Here is a 15,118-nt window from a genome sequence, read left to right on the forward strand (position 1 = left end):
AGGGTGAGAAGTACCAGATCCCCTACCCGATGCAGAATGGAGTTAGCCCTGAGATCAGCGCCACAACGAACACACCTCCACCTCTGAGGTGAGAGGAAGGAAAGTTTGAGGGATGGAGAGATAAGGAGGTTGACCACTGAGAACAGAGACACAGGCCCAACCTTGACAGGTGTCAAGTTAGTGGTGGGATGTCTTCCTCCACCCAGCATGGGCTCCCCATGCAACCAGCAGATCCACAGAGCTGAAGAGGTCAGTGGGGAGAGACACAGGGCAGGGTTGTCCTAGTCGGAAGGGCACAGTGGCTCCCTGGGCAGAGCTCCAGGGCCAAGGCCACTCACCTCCCTCAAGGACAGACAGATGGATGTTCCAAGGTTGGGGACTAGACAAAGGAAATAAAGAGGAATTACCATTGGGGTGTGTGTGTGTGTGTGTGAAGACCGCCGTGAATTTGCTTGAATCAAAGACAACTGAGACATATTCATTAACTATCAAAAGCTACATTTACTAAAAACAATCTTTCTTTAAAAACATTTAATCATACAATATATACAATGCATGCCTCTTTCCTTCAGGGATTTCACTAGCCACTTGAGCCCTAGAAGAGGGGAAAAGGGAAAGCATCCATGAGCGTTGGGTAAAATGACTTAAATATATCACCAGTTCCTCTGCATAGAGCCCAGACCCATGCTCCCAATCTCCTGCGACATGTCTCTTCTGTTCCTCCTTGTCTTGGCTCAGCAGCTCAGGGAACGAGGTCACGTGTTAAATACCTACCTAGCTGATTTTACTCCTCAAAATAATGGCCTGACTGTAGGCTGATACCGGCTCGTCATTCCCCTGCACACTGGCACCTGTCTAGCATTCAGGTCTAGAACCTCTGCAGACCTGTAGTTTTGGAATTGTTTGTTATTGTTGGTTTTGTTTGTTTGGGGGCCACACCTGGTGATGTTCAGGGCTTACTCCTGGTTTTGCACTCAGGAATTACTCCTGGCAGTGTTCAGGGGACCCTATAGGATGCTGGGGATCAAAACCAGGTCAGCGGTGTACAAAACAAGTACCCACTCCGCTGTACTATCTCTCTGGCCCATAGTTTTCATTTTGTTTGGGGGGCTATACCTGACATTGCTCAGGGCAGACTCCTGGCTCTCTACTCAATGACCAACTCCTGGTGGTGCAAAGGCAAACACTTGACCCCTGTGGTTTTCAACCTATTGATACCCACAGAAAGAACTGGTCCCAGATCCTTAGTTGTAGATCATTGACACACACGTGAGTGCATGTGTTATTTGCTCAAGATCGAACCCAGGGCTCCTACATGCCAGACAAAGGATGCCTCATACAGTCCCTCACCAGCCCACCAGGATCAAACTCTTGCTTGGCTCCTTTCAGGGGCAACTCTATGGAACACCAGGTCACTGACGCCAAGGAAACAAACAGGGTGATCTCTGGACTGAAAAGCCCCACTCGGCTGTCTCCTTCTCATTCCCTATGCATGGATGGGGCAGTCGAGGAAAGCAAAGCTCTGATATCACCCACATGGGGACATGAAGGAGAGGGCTATAGTGTCGGAGCACCAGGGTTAAAAGGTGCATCTCCAGATAAGGTACCTTGGCACAGTGTCACACACTGAGCCTTTGGTGGCTCTGGCTTGAAGCAATCACAGGCTCTGAGATCTCAAAGGTCTTCACGATCTCCTGGCAGAGAAGAAAGAACATTGGAGCATGTGCCTTATAGCCTGGGCAGAGATGGAAGTGCCTGTCCACCCGCCTTTACCTCCCAGTCTCTGTAGCTCAGAGCAATAATTCCTTGATTTCGAATTTGGGTGTTTTGTTCACTTCTTTCATTTTCATCATTTACAGGCTCTGTTTGAAAGACAAAAGAATGCCAGCATGCTTGGATTATATGACAACAAATAATCTCATCTGCCTGCATTAAAAACAAAATTACTAGTGCCAGGGTAATAGCACAGTGGGAAGGGCATAGCCTTGCATATGCCTAACCAGGGTTTGATCCCCGGCATTCATAGGGTCCGCCGAGCCTTCCAGAAGTAATTTCTGAGCAAAGAACCAGAAGTAACTGTGAACACCACTTGGTGTGACCTAGAAACCAAAATAATAATAATAATAATAATAATAATGATGATGATGATAATATCAACCACAGCCTTGGGGATCTGGATATGAAACCAATCTTTTGTTCTTTGTTTTTGGGCTCCCAGAAAAGCTAGTTGGAGCCTGAGACTGGGGTCAGCATGAGAGCAGATAGGAAAGTCTGTGGCAAAGGACTGTCTCTGAGGTCCCTTATTATTCACTCCTGGTGGGGCTCAGGACCATATGGGATGCCAGGGATCAAACCTGAGTGGACCATGTGCAAAGCAAGCGCTTTACTCACTGTGCTATTGCTCTATTCCAGTGGTCGGCAACCTGTGGCTCGTGAGTCACATATGGCTCTTTACTTTTAATTTGGCTCTTCTGTGCCGGGCGGCTACTCCAGGAGCCAGGACTCTGCTCCTAGCCTCTGTCAGTGCGCGCCCTGTGTGGCTCTCAAATAAATTTTTTTTTGGGGGTGTTTTGGGCCACACCAGGCGGTGCTCAGGGGTTACTCCTGGCTGTCTGCTCAGAAATAGCTCCTGGCAGGCACGGGGGACCATATGGGACACCGGGATTCGAACCAACCACCTTTGGTCCTGGATCGGCTGCTTGCAAGGCAAATGCGCTGTGCTATCTCTCCGGGCCCTCAAAATAAATTTCAATTGTGGTTTTGGCAAGATTTGGCTCAGTTGAAAAAAAAAAGATTGCCAACCACTGCTCTAGCCCTTTCTATTAATCTGTGCAGCAACAGATGAAGAACTTGATAAAGATGAACTTAAGCTATGAACATGGTCTTCAGTACTTCCAGCAAGCAATAAAAATGTGTTTCCTCAAATAGAAACTTACTTATATACATTCCAGAAACTCTGACAATAAATGCTTTTTGCTAAAACTGACATAGTATCATTTACCTATAATTGGTAGCCGGTCTTGGTCAAGTCTTATTCTTGCAAAACCATCCTAAAACATAAATAGGTTTTCAGAAGACCACATTATTAGATTTAAAACATAAAACCTTTGAACAAAAGAAAAACTAAAACAAAGAAACCAACCAAATTCCTCTCTCTCCCTCTCTCTCACATCCCTTCTTTCTCTCACACACATCCTCTTCTTTTATTTTTCTATTGCAACCATGCTTTGCAGTACTATTTCTGAAGGGGCATCATGCCTATCACTTTCCTTCCTTCCAGATCTCAATTCTTGTCCAGAGTGACCATTTCCGGCTAGTTATTATCATAGCAGTCACCTCTCATATACAGAACTTTTCTCCTAAATGGACACTGAATTTTGTCTGATTTTTTTTTTAGTGTTTATTACTATGCTCAGATGACCTGTTTCCATCTCCCCCTTTGTTGTACAATTTCTAAAATAAAAAATTTAAAACTATATTTTACTAGTTTCTTCCGCATACTTGGCCAAATCATGTTCTACTACAATGGGTCTTAAATAGTTGCCAGGTAATGCCAATGCCTCTGCCCAGCTTCATCCCAAAGCATCTATTAATTTATATACTTAAAATCAGACAAAAGCAAATTAGAAAAACCACCTGAAATCTTACCCTGATAATGAAGGACACGTGAAAAATGTTTTCTACCGTCCGGGGAAAAGAATGAGGATCAATCACGAAGTCAAAGAAAGACATGGGTGTGTCAGCTATGGGACAAGAGAGGAGAAAGTCATCAAGATGGAGTCATCTATGGTTAGTCATAGATAAACAAAAAACAAAAATAGGGCCGAGTGATAGGTAGGTAGAGCATTTCTTGCCACGTGTCTGACCCAGATTCAATCCCTGGCATCCCATATGGTCCCTCAAGCCTGCCAGGAGTCATTCCTGAATGTAAAGCCAAGAGTAAACTAACTCCTGAGTGCTGCTGGATGTGGCCCAAAAACCAAAAAATTAAAATAAATAAAAACAGGAGCTCCACAGAAAGGTCAAAGGGTAGGTCTGCTTAATGTGGAAAGATTATTCTAGTCACTGTCAGGTGTGATGGCAGGCAACGAGGTGGGAGGTGGCCTGAGTGCTGGGGTTACAAGGAAACAGGTACTCATCTTTTAGAATTGAGTATCGATTAATCGAACCTTTCTGAAGAGCAACTTGGGATCTCATTTAAGACCATGTCTAGGCTAGAGGCCAGAATGATCATACAGTGAATAGGGCGCTCGCCTGGCAGGTGGCCAACCCAGGCTCGACGGCCAGCATTTCATATGGTCCTCCAAGCAATGTCGGGTATGACTAAAACACCAAGCACCCAGTATCCAAGCATACTTACGGTCTTCATGAAAATATGTCTGCAATAACCCCAAGATTCTCTCTACTTCCTTTTCCGTTGCTTCTTGGTGAGATTCTTCCATCCTTTTTAACTGATAACAGAAAAGGATTGTGAGAGAACTGACTTCCTTTGAACCTTTAATGTGTCCTATAACCCCAAATGCCTCTACATGCTCTCTTATTAGGAACTACAGATTTATATGCCCCCTTAAAATCTATTTAAAAAATACTTTGGGGGCCAGAGAAATAGCATGGAGGTAGGGCATTTGCCTTGCATGAAGGATAGTGGTTTGAATCCCTGCATCCGATACGGTCCCCCAAGCCTGCCAGGAGTGATTTCTGAGTACAGAGCCAGGAGTAACCCCTGAGCACTGCCGGGTGTGACCCAAAAACCAAAAGAATAAATAAATAAAAACTTTGACCTAAGCAACAGAACGGGTAAGGTGCTTTACTTGTATATGGCCAAACCAGGTTCCATCACTGGTGTCCCATATGGTCCCCCCCCACAAACCCTCCAGGAGTGATTTCTGAACACAGAGCTAGGAGTGATCACCTAGCAGCGCTGGGTATGGCCCAAATATCAAAACAAACAAAAACAACCCCCCCCCCAAAATTGGGGCCCAGTGCAATAGTTTAGCAGGGAGGCTGTTTGCCTTTTTTGCCTTGTTGGTTTGATCTCCAACATTTCATATGCTCCTGAGCCCCACCAGGGGTAATTCCTAAGCTCAGAGTCAGGTGCAACTCCTGAGTAATGCTGGATATGGCAAAAAAGAAAAAGTAACATCTGAGTGCCACTGGCTGTGGCAGACAGACCCTGACACCAAGAATTTTCCAGGCAATGCTAGAACTGTGAGCACCCACCTGAGCAGGCATAGCGCGCTGTTCCTCTGAAGTGTGGACTTTCCGCTGCCGGTCAGCCCGGGGCTTGGGCACTGGTGCCTCCCCCTGGATCGAGCCCAACCTACCAGAAAAGACACGTGGGTGGTTATTTATTATTTACTTATTGTATTTTGGGGCACACCCAGCAGTACTCAAGGGTTACTCCTGGCTCTGTGCTCAAAAATCACTCCTGGCAGGCTCAGGGAACCCTATGGAATCCTGGGATCAAATCCAGGTTGGAGTCATACAAGGCAAACGTCCTTCCTGCTGTGTTATCACTACAGCCCCTGTGAATGGTTTTTAAACAAACCGAACTCACCCCAGAGCTGGACCCAGGACAGAACCCATCAGACCAGGCCTCGGAGATACAGGCGCCAGTCAGAGGAAGGGCTTGAGTTCTCTCCCACACTCCTGCACACATCCCCAACTCTGCTCCAGACAGTCCTTCCCTCAGTCTCCCAACCAGTGTGCAGACAGTTTTGCAAAGCCAACTGTGGAGATGCAGGAAGGGAAGGAGAAAAGTAGTGAAGGGGAGTGAACAAGACCTCTGGGGATATCACCCAATTTTAGTCTAAGGGTGGCAGCCTGCGGCCACAGGACACACCTGCCTTGGCACAATGATCAAAGTGGCCACCCGACTGCTTGCCCCAGACTCTTCCCACCTCCCACTACAAAACAAATAACCTGCTACTGCGGTTGAGGGCCTCAAGCTGTGGGCAGGTTGTTGGGCAGGCACAGGAGAGCCAAGGATACCGTGGGTAGAGAGATGGCTGTGCCTACAACGCTCCAGCCCAAGGCCATGAGCTGGCACAGAAAGGAGGAATCTATTGTTGGACTGGGTCCTCCTTCTGAAAAAGTGACCAGAGGCCTCAGGGATGACAAGAGCAAGAACGGTGCAAGACAAGGCTGCAAGGTGACTCACTCTGGGTAAAAACGAGGGCCCCCACCAGGCTTAAGATCCCATAACTTGGAGGCCGGAGAGATAGCATGGAGGTAGGGTGTTTGCCCGGCATGCAGAAGGACGGTGGTTTGAATCCCAGCATACCATATGGTCCCCTGAGCCTGCCAGGAGCGATTTCTAAGCATAGAGCCAGGAGTAACCCCTGAGAACTGCTCAGTGTGACCAAAAAATAAAAAATAAAAACAAAGCTGGGCCGGAGCAATAACACAATGATAGGTTGATTGCCTTGCACACTGCTGACCCAGGACCAACCTAGGTTTGGTCTCCTGAGCCAGGCAGGAGCATCTTCTGAGCAGAGCCAGGAGTAATCCCTGAGCACCACTGGATGTAAGACACCTCCCCTCACACACACACACAAAAGAGCAGAGGCAGGAGTAAGCCCTGAGTTCTGCAGGGTAGGGCCCAAACCCACCTCCCCCAAAAAAGATCCCAGAAACTAGACCATGATCTGTAGAGCCCAAAGCAAAGACAGGACATCCTTCTACCACCAATATGTCTCATCTGCAGGCTGTGTACATCAGAGCAATTCACAGCTGCCAGCCATGCTACATGGGGCATCTCCAAAACCATCTACTCGATGCGGCCCATCTTGGGGGCAATAAGTGGGGATTAGGACAGGCTGGGACCTCAGGAGCAGTGTTACTTCAAGGAGAAAACAACTCAGGCTATTCTGAGAAAAAGCACAGCTAATGTGTCTGAAAATCTTGGTTCCAAGAGACGTGGGAAGCGCCTGACCCTATGTCTCCAGAGGCCTGGTTGGACTGGAAACTAGGAAGGCAGCCAGTTTCCTTCACGTATATACCCGAGAAAAAGAACCTTTAAAGAAATTGGGGCCGGAGAGATAGTATGGAGGTAAGGCGTTTGCCTTTCATGCAGGAGGTCATCGGTTCGAATCCCGGCGTCCCATATGGTCCCCTGTGCCTGCCAGGAGCAATTTCTGAGCCTGGAGCCAGGAATAACCCCTGAGCACTGCCGGGTGTGACCCAAAAACCACCAAAAAAAAAAATAAAATAAAATAATGAAGATGATTAACAGAAGTAAAAGAGAAAGAAGCAAGCAGCTATCTGAGAGCCTCCAAACACAAACAGGACGGCTCAGGTCTGGAGCCATAGCACAGAGGGGAGGACATTTGCCTTGCAGGCAGCCAAGTCAGGTTCGATCAATCCCTGAGCACAGAGCAGGGAGTCAGTCCTGAGTACAGCTAAGTAAGGCCCACAAACAAAAACCAAGCACAAAGAGCATGTTCAATGAGCAGTCAGCTAATGCCAAGGCATCATCAACCAGTGTTAAAGGTAGTCAAGATAGTCATGAACCCTTGGATCCAACCACCACCCAAGGGCCGGCCTGGATCCGGAAGGGCAAATTCCCAAGCCTTAGTGAACTGGTTAAGGTAACGTCCACCAAGGCTTCCTGGGCATCTTGTCATAGTTTTAGGGGTGCCTCACCCCAGGGGCACTGCACTTGTCATGTCTACACTGCCTGCTCACTTCTGCCCTTACAAGCACACAAATGGCAATGGGGTTACGCATGGCTGGTCTGTTAGATTTTCCAAATAATCTTACAGAAAGTGGAATGTATGGGTTTTATTAAAGGTGTTTTCTGCGGTTTTGCCTGATATTTTCCAGGAGTCATAGACGATGAATTCAACCTCAGAACCGTCTTCATCACGGACAAGTTCCTCGGCTTCAAGTGGATTCACGCCCATGTGTGTCAGCTGCAGAAATGAGAGACATGAGTCCCAGGTAAGCCTCTAGGAGTCAGACATCAGGAAAGAGAAAGACTGACAGAGACAGAGAATGAGACAGAAAAGGCAAAGCTCTTTCCTGTACCCTAATGGCCAGCTAAACCCTCATTATACAATAATTCTTTTTCAGTGTTTGGGCCACACCCAGCAGCACTCAGGGGTTACTCCTCGCTCTGCGCTCAGAAATCACTCCTGGGAGGCGAAGAGGACCATATGGGATGCCAGGGATCGAACCTGGATTTGTCCCAGGTTGATGAGTGCAAAGTATATGTCCTATTGCTGTGCTATCACTCCGGCCCCACATATGCAATCATCTTCTCTATAAAGGTACCATCCAAAGGTATCTTTACTCTGGGCACAAAATGTTCTTGGCCATACTTTAAGCCTTTTGGTGAAAAGAACAAGATGATCCTCAGAGGGCTCCAAACTTATCTGGATTCTTCAGACCAAAAAAAAAAAAAAAAAAAAAAATCACTGGGTAGCCAGAGGAGCGTACAAGAGTTAAGTCAACTCTGGTTCCATGCCCAGCACTGCATATGGTCTCCTCATCACTACAAGAGCGCAGAGTCAGGAGTCAACCCTGAGTACTGACGAGTGTGATGCCAGCTTACCCCAAACCTCCACCCAAATAATAAAAAAATTTATTTATTCTTGTTTTGGAGGTCACACCCGGCAGCACTCAGGGGTTACTCCTGGCTCTTCGTTCAGAAATTGCTCCTGGCAGGCTCGGGGGACCATATGGGATGCCAGGATTCAAACCACCATTCTTCTGCATGCAAGGCAAATGCTTTATCTCCATGCCATCTCTCCAGCCCCAAGATAATTTATTTATTTATTTATTTTAGTTTTTGGGTCACACCGGCAGTGCTTAGGGGTTACTCCTGGCTCCATGTTCAGAAAATCGCCCCTGGCAGGCACAGGGGACCATATGGGATGCCAGGATTCGAACCACAGTCCTCCTGCATGAAAGGCAAACACCTTACCTCCATGCTATCTCTCCGGTCCCGAAAATTTCTTTTTTCTTTTTTTTTGGTTTTTGGGCCACACCTGGCAGTGCTCAGGGGTTACTCCTGGCTGTCTTCTCAGAAATAGCTCCTGGCAGGCACGGCGGACCATATGGGACACCAGGATTCGAACCAACCACCTTTGGTCCTGGCTCTGCTGCTTGCAAGGCAAACGCCGCTGTGCTATCTCTCTGGGCCCCGAAAATTTATTTTTTAAAGAATTACTTAGCATGAGGCTGGAGTGACAACACAGTGGTAGGTTTTGCATGCGGCTGCCCTGGATTCGATCCCTGGCATTCCATATGGTTGCCGGTCCTGAGCCAGGAATGATTTCTGAGCGCATAGCCAGGAGTAACCCCCTAAGCGTCACTGGGTGTGGCCCAAAAAAACAAAAAACAAAGCAAAACAAAAAATTACTTAGCATGGGATAGCAGGTAAGGTGTTTGCCTTGCACTCAGCTGACACAGGTTCTAGTTCTGGCACCCGATATGGTCTCTTGAGCACTGCCAGGTATAATTCCAAAACAAAAACAATCACTCGGCAACCTCCTGGAACCCTTCGTTCATCCAACCACTGAACTTTCCTTCTGTGCCATGAACCTCTTCCTACGACCCCCACACCTGACAGCAGCCCCACAGGTGGTGCCAGTACTGTACAAGGCTCCTGGTTCAGGGGAGGGTGGTCAGAGGGGATCTCTGCACCTCGTTGGAAAGATTTCTGCCAACCAACAGGGCAGGGGTGAATCCAGAAGTTGGTCTGGGGCCCAGACGTTGTTTGATGCTCAAAACATACCACTTGGATCCCAAGACAGAGTCAACATATCTCAATGGGCACTACCATGCCAGAACAAGGCCCAAACACTGGCCACTGAAGGCCCTGTGTGGAAGGATGCCACAGGCAGGAGAAAAACTGAACTGCACCCTAAAAACATCCAGGCACATCTAAAATTCAGAGATGCAGAACTGGGGTGGGGCTGGGCAGCAGGCAAAGTCAAATCTACCTTGCGTGCAGCCAACCCAGAGAACAGTACTCCATATGGTCCCCTGAGCATTGCTATAAGTGATTCCTGAGCTTAGAGCCAGGAATAAGCTGTGAGCAATCTGGATGAAGACAAACTATCCCTCCCACCAAAAGAAAAAAGCTGTAGGGGCTGGGTAGGTGGCGCTGGAGGTAAGGTGTCTGCCTTGCAAGCGCTAGCCAAGGATCAGGACCGAGGTTCGATCCCCCAGCGTCCCATATGGTCCCCCCAAGCCAGGGGCGATTTCTGAGCACATAGCCAGGAATAACCCCTGAGCGTCAAACGGGTGTGGCCCAAAAACCAAAAAAAAAAAAAAAAAAAAAGCTGTAGGATAGGTCCGTGAAATCTGATTTTTTTTTAGGCCACACCTCAGGGGTGTGTGCATAGCCAAGAGTAACCCCTGAGCACCGCTAGGTATGACCCAAAAACAAAAAGCAAAACAAAAACAAAAACAAAAAACCCACAACCAAATAAAATAAAATAGAATAAATCTTTATCATCAATCTGCTAATGGGAAGTTCCAAATCTCCAGACAACAACAGTGCAAGCTATAGTGAATGTCAAATAAAAGTGTGATAAAAGATAATTGTCTCGGGCCTGGAGAGATAGCACAGCTGCGTTTGCCTTGCAAGCAGACGATCCAGGACCAAAGGTGGTTGGTTCGAATCCCGGTGTCCCATATGGTCCCCCGTGCCTGCCAGGAGCTATTTCTGAGCAGACAGCCAGGAGTAACCCCTGAGCACTGCCGGGTGTGGACCAAAAGCCAAAAAAAAAGAAAGAAAAAAAAAGATAATTGTATCAATAATAGCCTGAAAATCAGACCAAAAAAGATAAAGGCCAAAGAACCCAAGTTGTGGAATATTTTGGGGGTGGGACAAATGTACCTCTACCCCAAACCCCAGCCCAGCTCACCTCTGGCCAACCTCAGCTACCTACAAGGGGGAAGCATTTGGCACTGATGACACATGAGAACAAAGAGAAACAGCAAACAGTGTGGCCTGAAGGGGACATGGCCACTCACCCAGAAACCCAGCACCACATCTGGAACATCACACGAATCATGCTCTGCCTCGTTGTCCCCCAGACCCCTCGAACTATCTGTGGCCCTTGGCCCAGTCACCCAAGTTGTCTCTGGAAGAGCCGGAGACTGAAGGACAGAAAGTGCAAGTGAGCACTGTTTTCATCCTGATCGAGGGAAGCCACCAACCCTGGATGGTTGACACAGAGATTCCTGGCACTGCTAGAGCCAGGAACTTACCAGCGTCTCCACGTATCTGAGCATATCGAACGAGCTGAGGTCAGAGCGCAGCTGCTTGGCCTTCTCTTTGCCCAGATCAGAGGCCAAGACAAGAAACTGGGCATCCAGCACAGCCTCTCTGGCCCGGGACACTGCTCAGGAAAAAGGATAACACAAGCATAAGAAAATAAACATGAGCTAGAGCCATTGCACAGCACAGCGGGGCTGGCATTTGCCTTGCACACAGCTGACCCAGGTTGGATCCCCAGCATTCCATAGGGCCCTCTGAGCATGGCCAGGAATGACCTTTGAGCACCTCTGGATGTGGCCTCCCAAAAATCAACAAACAGAAAAATCCAAGAAAATAACACAGGACAAAAAGCTATGGTACAGCAGGGAGAGCACTGTCCTCATACGCAGCTGATCAGTTTGATCCCACCATCCTATAGTCATCAGGAGTGATCCCTGAGGCCAGAGTGCTAGCACAGCAGGTAAGGCATTTTTGCCTTGTAAGCAGCCAAACCAGGTTCAATCCTTGGCATCGCATTTGGTCCCCTGAGATGCCAGGAATAAATCCCTGAGCACCACTGGGTGTGGCTCCCCAAAACAAACAAACAAACAAAAGTTGTCTAAGGGTTAGAGAGAATGGTTAGGGTGCTAGTTGGTGTGCAGCCAACTAAGTTTGATCCCTGGTATTCTATTTGGTAACTCAAATACTGGCATCATGATTCCTGAGCACAGAACCCTGAGAACCATCTGGTGTGGCCCCACAACAAAAACAATATCAAAAGTGGTCCAACAAGACAAAATCAAGATGGAGTGGGGACAGGAGTCTCGGCTTTAGGAGAGAGGCACAGGAGGGGCTGAGATAGGGACAGGATTAAATAAATTCCACAGGCATCCCATGAGGGGAAATTCAAATACCGGCCATGCCCAGCCCATTCCTGGTAGTTGTGTTCACGGGAGGATCATGTGACCATCCTTCTTCCCAGCAGGCCTCATACAGTGCTTGGACACTTCGGGCCTTTCTGTTTCTACCACTATTTTTTGCATTTTGTTGTGTTTTGTTTTGGGCCATACCAAGCAGCGCTCAGGGTTTACTCCTGGTTTCATTCAGGGATCAGTCTCTATGGGTCCTTAGGGGAACCATACATGACACTGAGGTGTGAACCAGGGTCAGCTGCAAGCCAGCCAGGCAAGTGCCCTGCTATTTCTCTGGTCCCCTCTTGCCTTAGTTTCATTTCTGGTGTTTCTGTGGACACACCCTGGCTCAGAGCCAGGGATTTTCCCTGGGTGGTTCAGGGCATCAGACCGTGAACTTCAAGGTACCAATTCAGTAATCTTTCTTTCCTTCCTTCCATTTTTTCTTTCTTTCTTTCTTTCTTTTTCTTTTCTTTTCTTTTTTTTTTTTTGGTTTTTGGGCCACAGCAGGAGGTGCTCAGAGGTTACTATGCAAGGCAAGTACCCTACTCGCTATGCTGTTATTCTGGCGCTCTCTCTCTCTCTCTCTCTCTCTCTCTCTCTCTCTCTCTCTCTCTCTCTCTCTCTCTCTCTCTCTCTCTCTCTCTCTTCTCTCTCTCACTCTCTCTTCTCTCTCTCTCACTCTCTCTCTCTCTTAGTGAATCACCTCAAGATACACAGTCAACAACAAAGTTGTTGACGGCTGAGTTTCAGTCATAAATACAAGTGATCCCTCAGCACAGAGCCAGACCTTAACCCTAAACAAAGCTGGTTTACCTTCCCAACACACACACACACACACATCCCTTCTCAGAGACCCAGGCATCACTATCCAGGGGGGGCAGAACTAGCCCCACAAAACACAGGTAGTAAAGGAACAACTCACCCCCATTAAACAGAGTGTTGGCCTCTTCCAGCACTTCGGTGAGTTTGTCGCTGGCGTTGAGTATATCCTCTCGGTTCTCTATTTAAAACAACAATAACTGATCGTCACAAACTGGGGGGGGGGGGGGGCTGCGTTGGGGAGTCACTGCAGGCCGAGTCAATCTCTGCAAGATGGAACCTGCCAGGGGGTGGGGGGGGGTTCTCATCTCTGCCACCCCAAAAGGAGGGGCTGCCTCGACTTCAGAAGTTCCCCCCCCCCCCACAACCCAACCCAAAGCCTCCCTCAATGGGCTGCAGACAAGGGCGCACAACTCAGCAGGGCCGCAGGTTCCCCCTGGAAGCCAAGGGAGCGTTTCCAACTGTGCAGAAGCGGGGTGCAAGCCAAGGGCCTGCTTCTTCGGAGTCGGGGGTCGGGGTCGACGCCCCAAAAGAAGCGCCAAAGGCAAGGGGAAAAAGGATCTCGGAATGGGGGGGCCCCGGCGAGGGTCCCCGGCCTCCGGAAGCCGTTGGGAGGCAGCCGCGGGCGCGCGAGGCCTCTGCCCGGCCGGTGCCCGGGGGTGCCCGCCGCCGGCCTTACGCTGGACCGAGTTGATGAGCGCGCGGTACTGGTGGCGGATCTGGCGGCACAGGCCGTGGTCCTCCTCGGCCTCCAGGCTGGCGGGGTCCATGAGCTCGTCGCCCGAGTCGGACGGCTCCGCGTCGTCCGCCTCCCTGCGCTCGGCCGCGTTGGCCCCGCGCGACAGCGGCGAGCGGGAGCGCGACGAGCGCGGCCGGTCGCGGGGCGGGTCGCGGCTGCGGCCCCGGGCCTCGGGCCTCCGCCCGCTGCCGTCCCCCGACATCGCGCCGCGGACGCGCTGCCCCCGGGGACGGGCGGAAGGAGGAAGGAGGGAGGACGGAGGAGGAGGAGGGAGGCGGACGGAGGAAGTTCGCGCCAGAAACCGAAACCCCGCCCGCCCCCCGCGCTGCCTGCGCCGCCCCGGCCCGGCCCGGCCTCGCGCGCCCGCGCGCCCCGGACGGACACAGCGACGCCTCTGGCGGGAGGCCGGCGGCGGGCCCCGGGGCCGCCTCTACTCGGCCGAGGGCTTCTGAGGCCTCAAGTTGCTCCGGGCCCCAAACACACTGGGGACCACCAGGGTCACCCCACCACGTGTGTGTGTGTGTGTGTGTGTGTGTGTGTGTACGTGTGTGTGTGTGTACGTGTGTGTGTGTGTGTGTGTGTGTGTGTGTGTGTGTGTGTGTGTGTGTGTGTGTGTGTGTGTAAAGGTCTTCACCCACACACACACCTCTAGTCAGCCAAGGGCTTCTGAGGCCTGAAGTTGCTCCTGGCCCCAAACATACTAGGGACCACCAGGGTGTGTGTGTGTGTGTGTGTGTGTGTGTGTGTGTGTGTGTGTGTGTGTGTGTGTGTGTGGCTTCTGAGGCCTGAAGTTGCTCCTGGCCCCAAACATACTGGGGACCACCAGGGTCGCCCCACCACATCATGCTTGAGAAAGGCAGAGAGACAGGGAGGGGCCTCTGGTAATGAAGTTTCCTGTAAGGAATAATTCATACCCAGATGTGAATGAGCCAGAGAAATATTTGCACAGGCACCCCAGATCGTCCCCACACACACACCCCAAGACAGCCAGGAGCCATCCCTGAGTGCACAGCCAGTAGGAAGCCTTGAGCATCACCAACTGTTCTTCCTCTCAACCCACCCCCAAAGGTAGCCCTAAATGGGCCCCAAAGCTATAATAAAGCAACTAGGGGCGTTTGACTTGCAGGCAGCCAGCCCAGGTTTTGCCACGAGTGATTCCTGAGTGTTGAGCCAGGATTAAGCCCTGAGCACCACCAGGAGCTCCTCTCCAAACAAAATTTAGCTAAAAGCAGGAAGCCCCCACCCATAGAGGGGTGGACCCCTCAGAAAACGGGAAGTTGTGAGGTAAAAATGGAAATGATCTTCAAGAATCCAATGATTATCTCTTTGGCCACATACCTGGCAACACCCCTCATATCTGCAGCCCACTGGGAAAAGTCCAGGTGTAGTATCCCCTTTGTCAGGTCCATAGACTCCCCTGAACCTGCCATGAGT

At 49.8% G+C, this 15,118-nt stretch overlaps 1 protein-coding gene across 1 annotated transcript; it reads right to left on the reverse strand.

Moving 5' to 3' along the window:
- Positions 1-477: 477 nt before the first annotated feature.
- NSMCE4A (NSE4 homolog A, SMC5-SMC6 complex component) lies at positions 478-13,886 on the reverse strand. The gene is made up of 11 exons (XM_049764499.1): positions 13,625-13,886; positions 13,049-13,126; positions 11,224-11,354; positions 7,762-7,913; positions 5,221-5,320; positions 4,361-4,451; positions 3,649-3,743; positions 3,002-3,050; positions 1,774-1,862; positions 1,608-1,694; positions 478-595 (listed from the first exon to the last, which is right to left on the reverse strand). The coding sequence occupies exons 1-10, from the start codon at positions 13,884-13,886 to the stop codon at positions 1,620-1,622; spliced, it is 1,122 nt and encodes a 373-aa protein (XP_049620456.1). The 3' UTR covers positions 478-595; positions 1,608-1,619.
- Positions 13,887-15,118: the final 1,232 nt, after the last annotated feature.

This window comes from Suncus etruscus, chromosome 17 (assembly GCF_024139225.1).
Source record: "Suncus etruscus isolate mSunEtr1 chromosome 17, mSunEtr1.pri.cur, whole genome shotgun sequence".
NCBI classification, from domain to species: Eukaryota; Metazoa; Chordata; class Mammalia; order Eulipotyphla; family Soricidae; genus Suncus; species Suncus etruscus.

What these genes read in the sequence shown, in the direction of transcription:
- NSMCE4A (XM_049764499.1), bottom strand. Translation starts at nt 13,886, where the DNA reads ATGTCGGGGGACGGCAGCGGGCGGAGGCCCGAGGCCCGGGGCCGCAGC. An exon ending in AGCGCGCTATGCCTGCTCAG is followed by an intron (nt 4,452 to 5,220) that starts GTGGGTGCTCAC and finishes TTCTGTTATCAG; the next exon opens with TTAAAAAGGATGGAAGAATC. An exon ending in ACGTGTCCTTCATTATCAGG is followed by an intron (nt 3,051 to 3,648) that starts GTAAGATTTCAG and finishes TTTATGTTTTAG; the next exon opens with GATGGTTTTGCAAGAATAAG.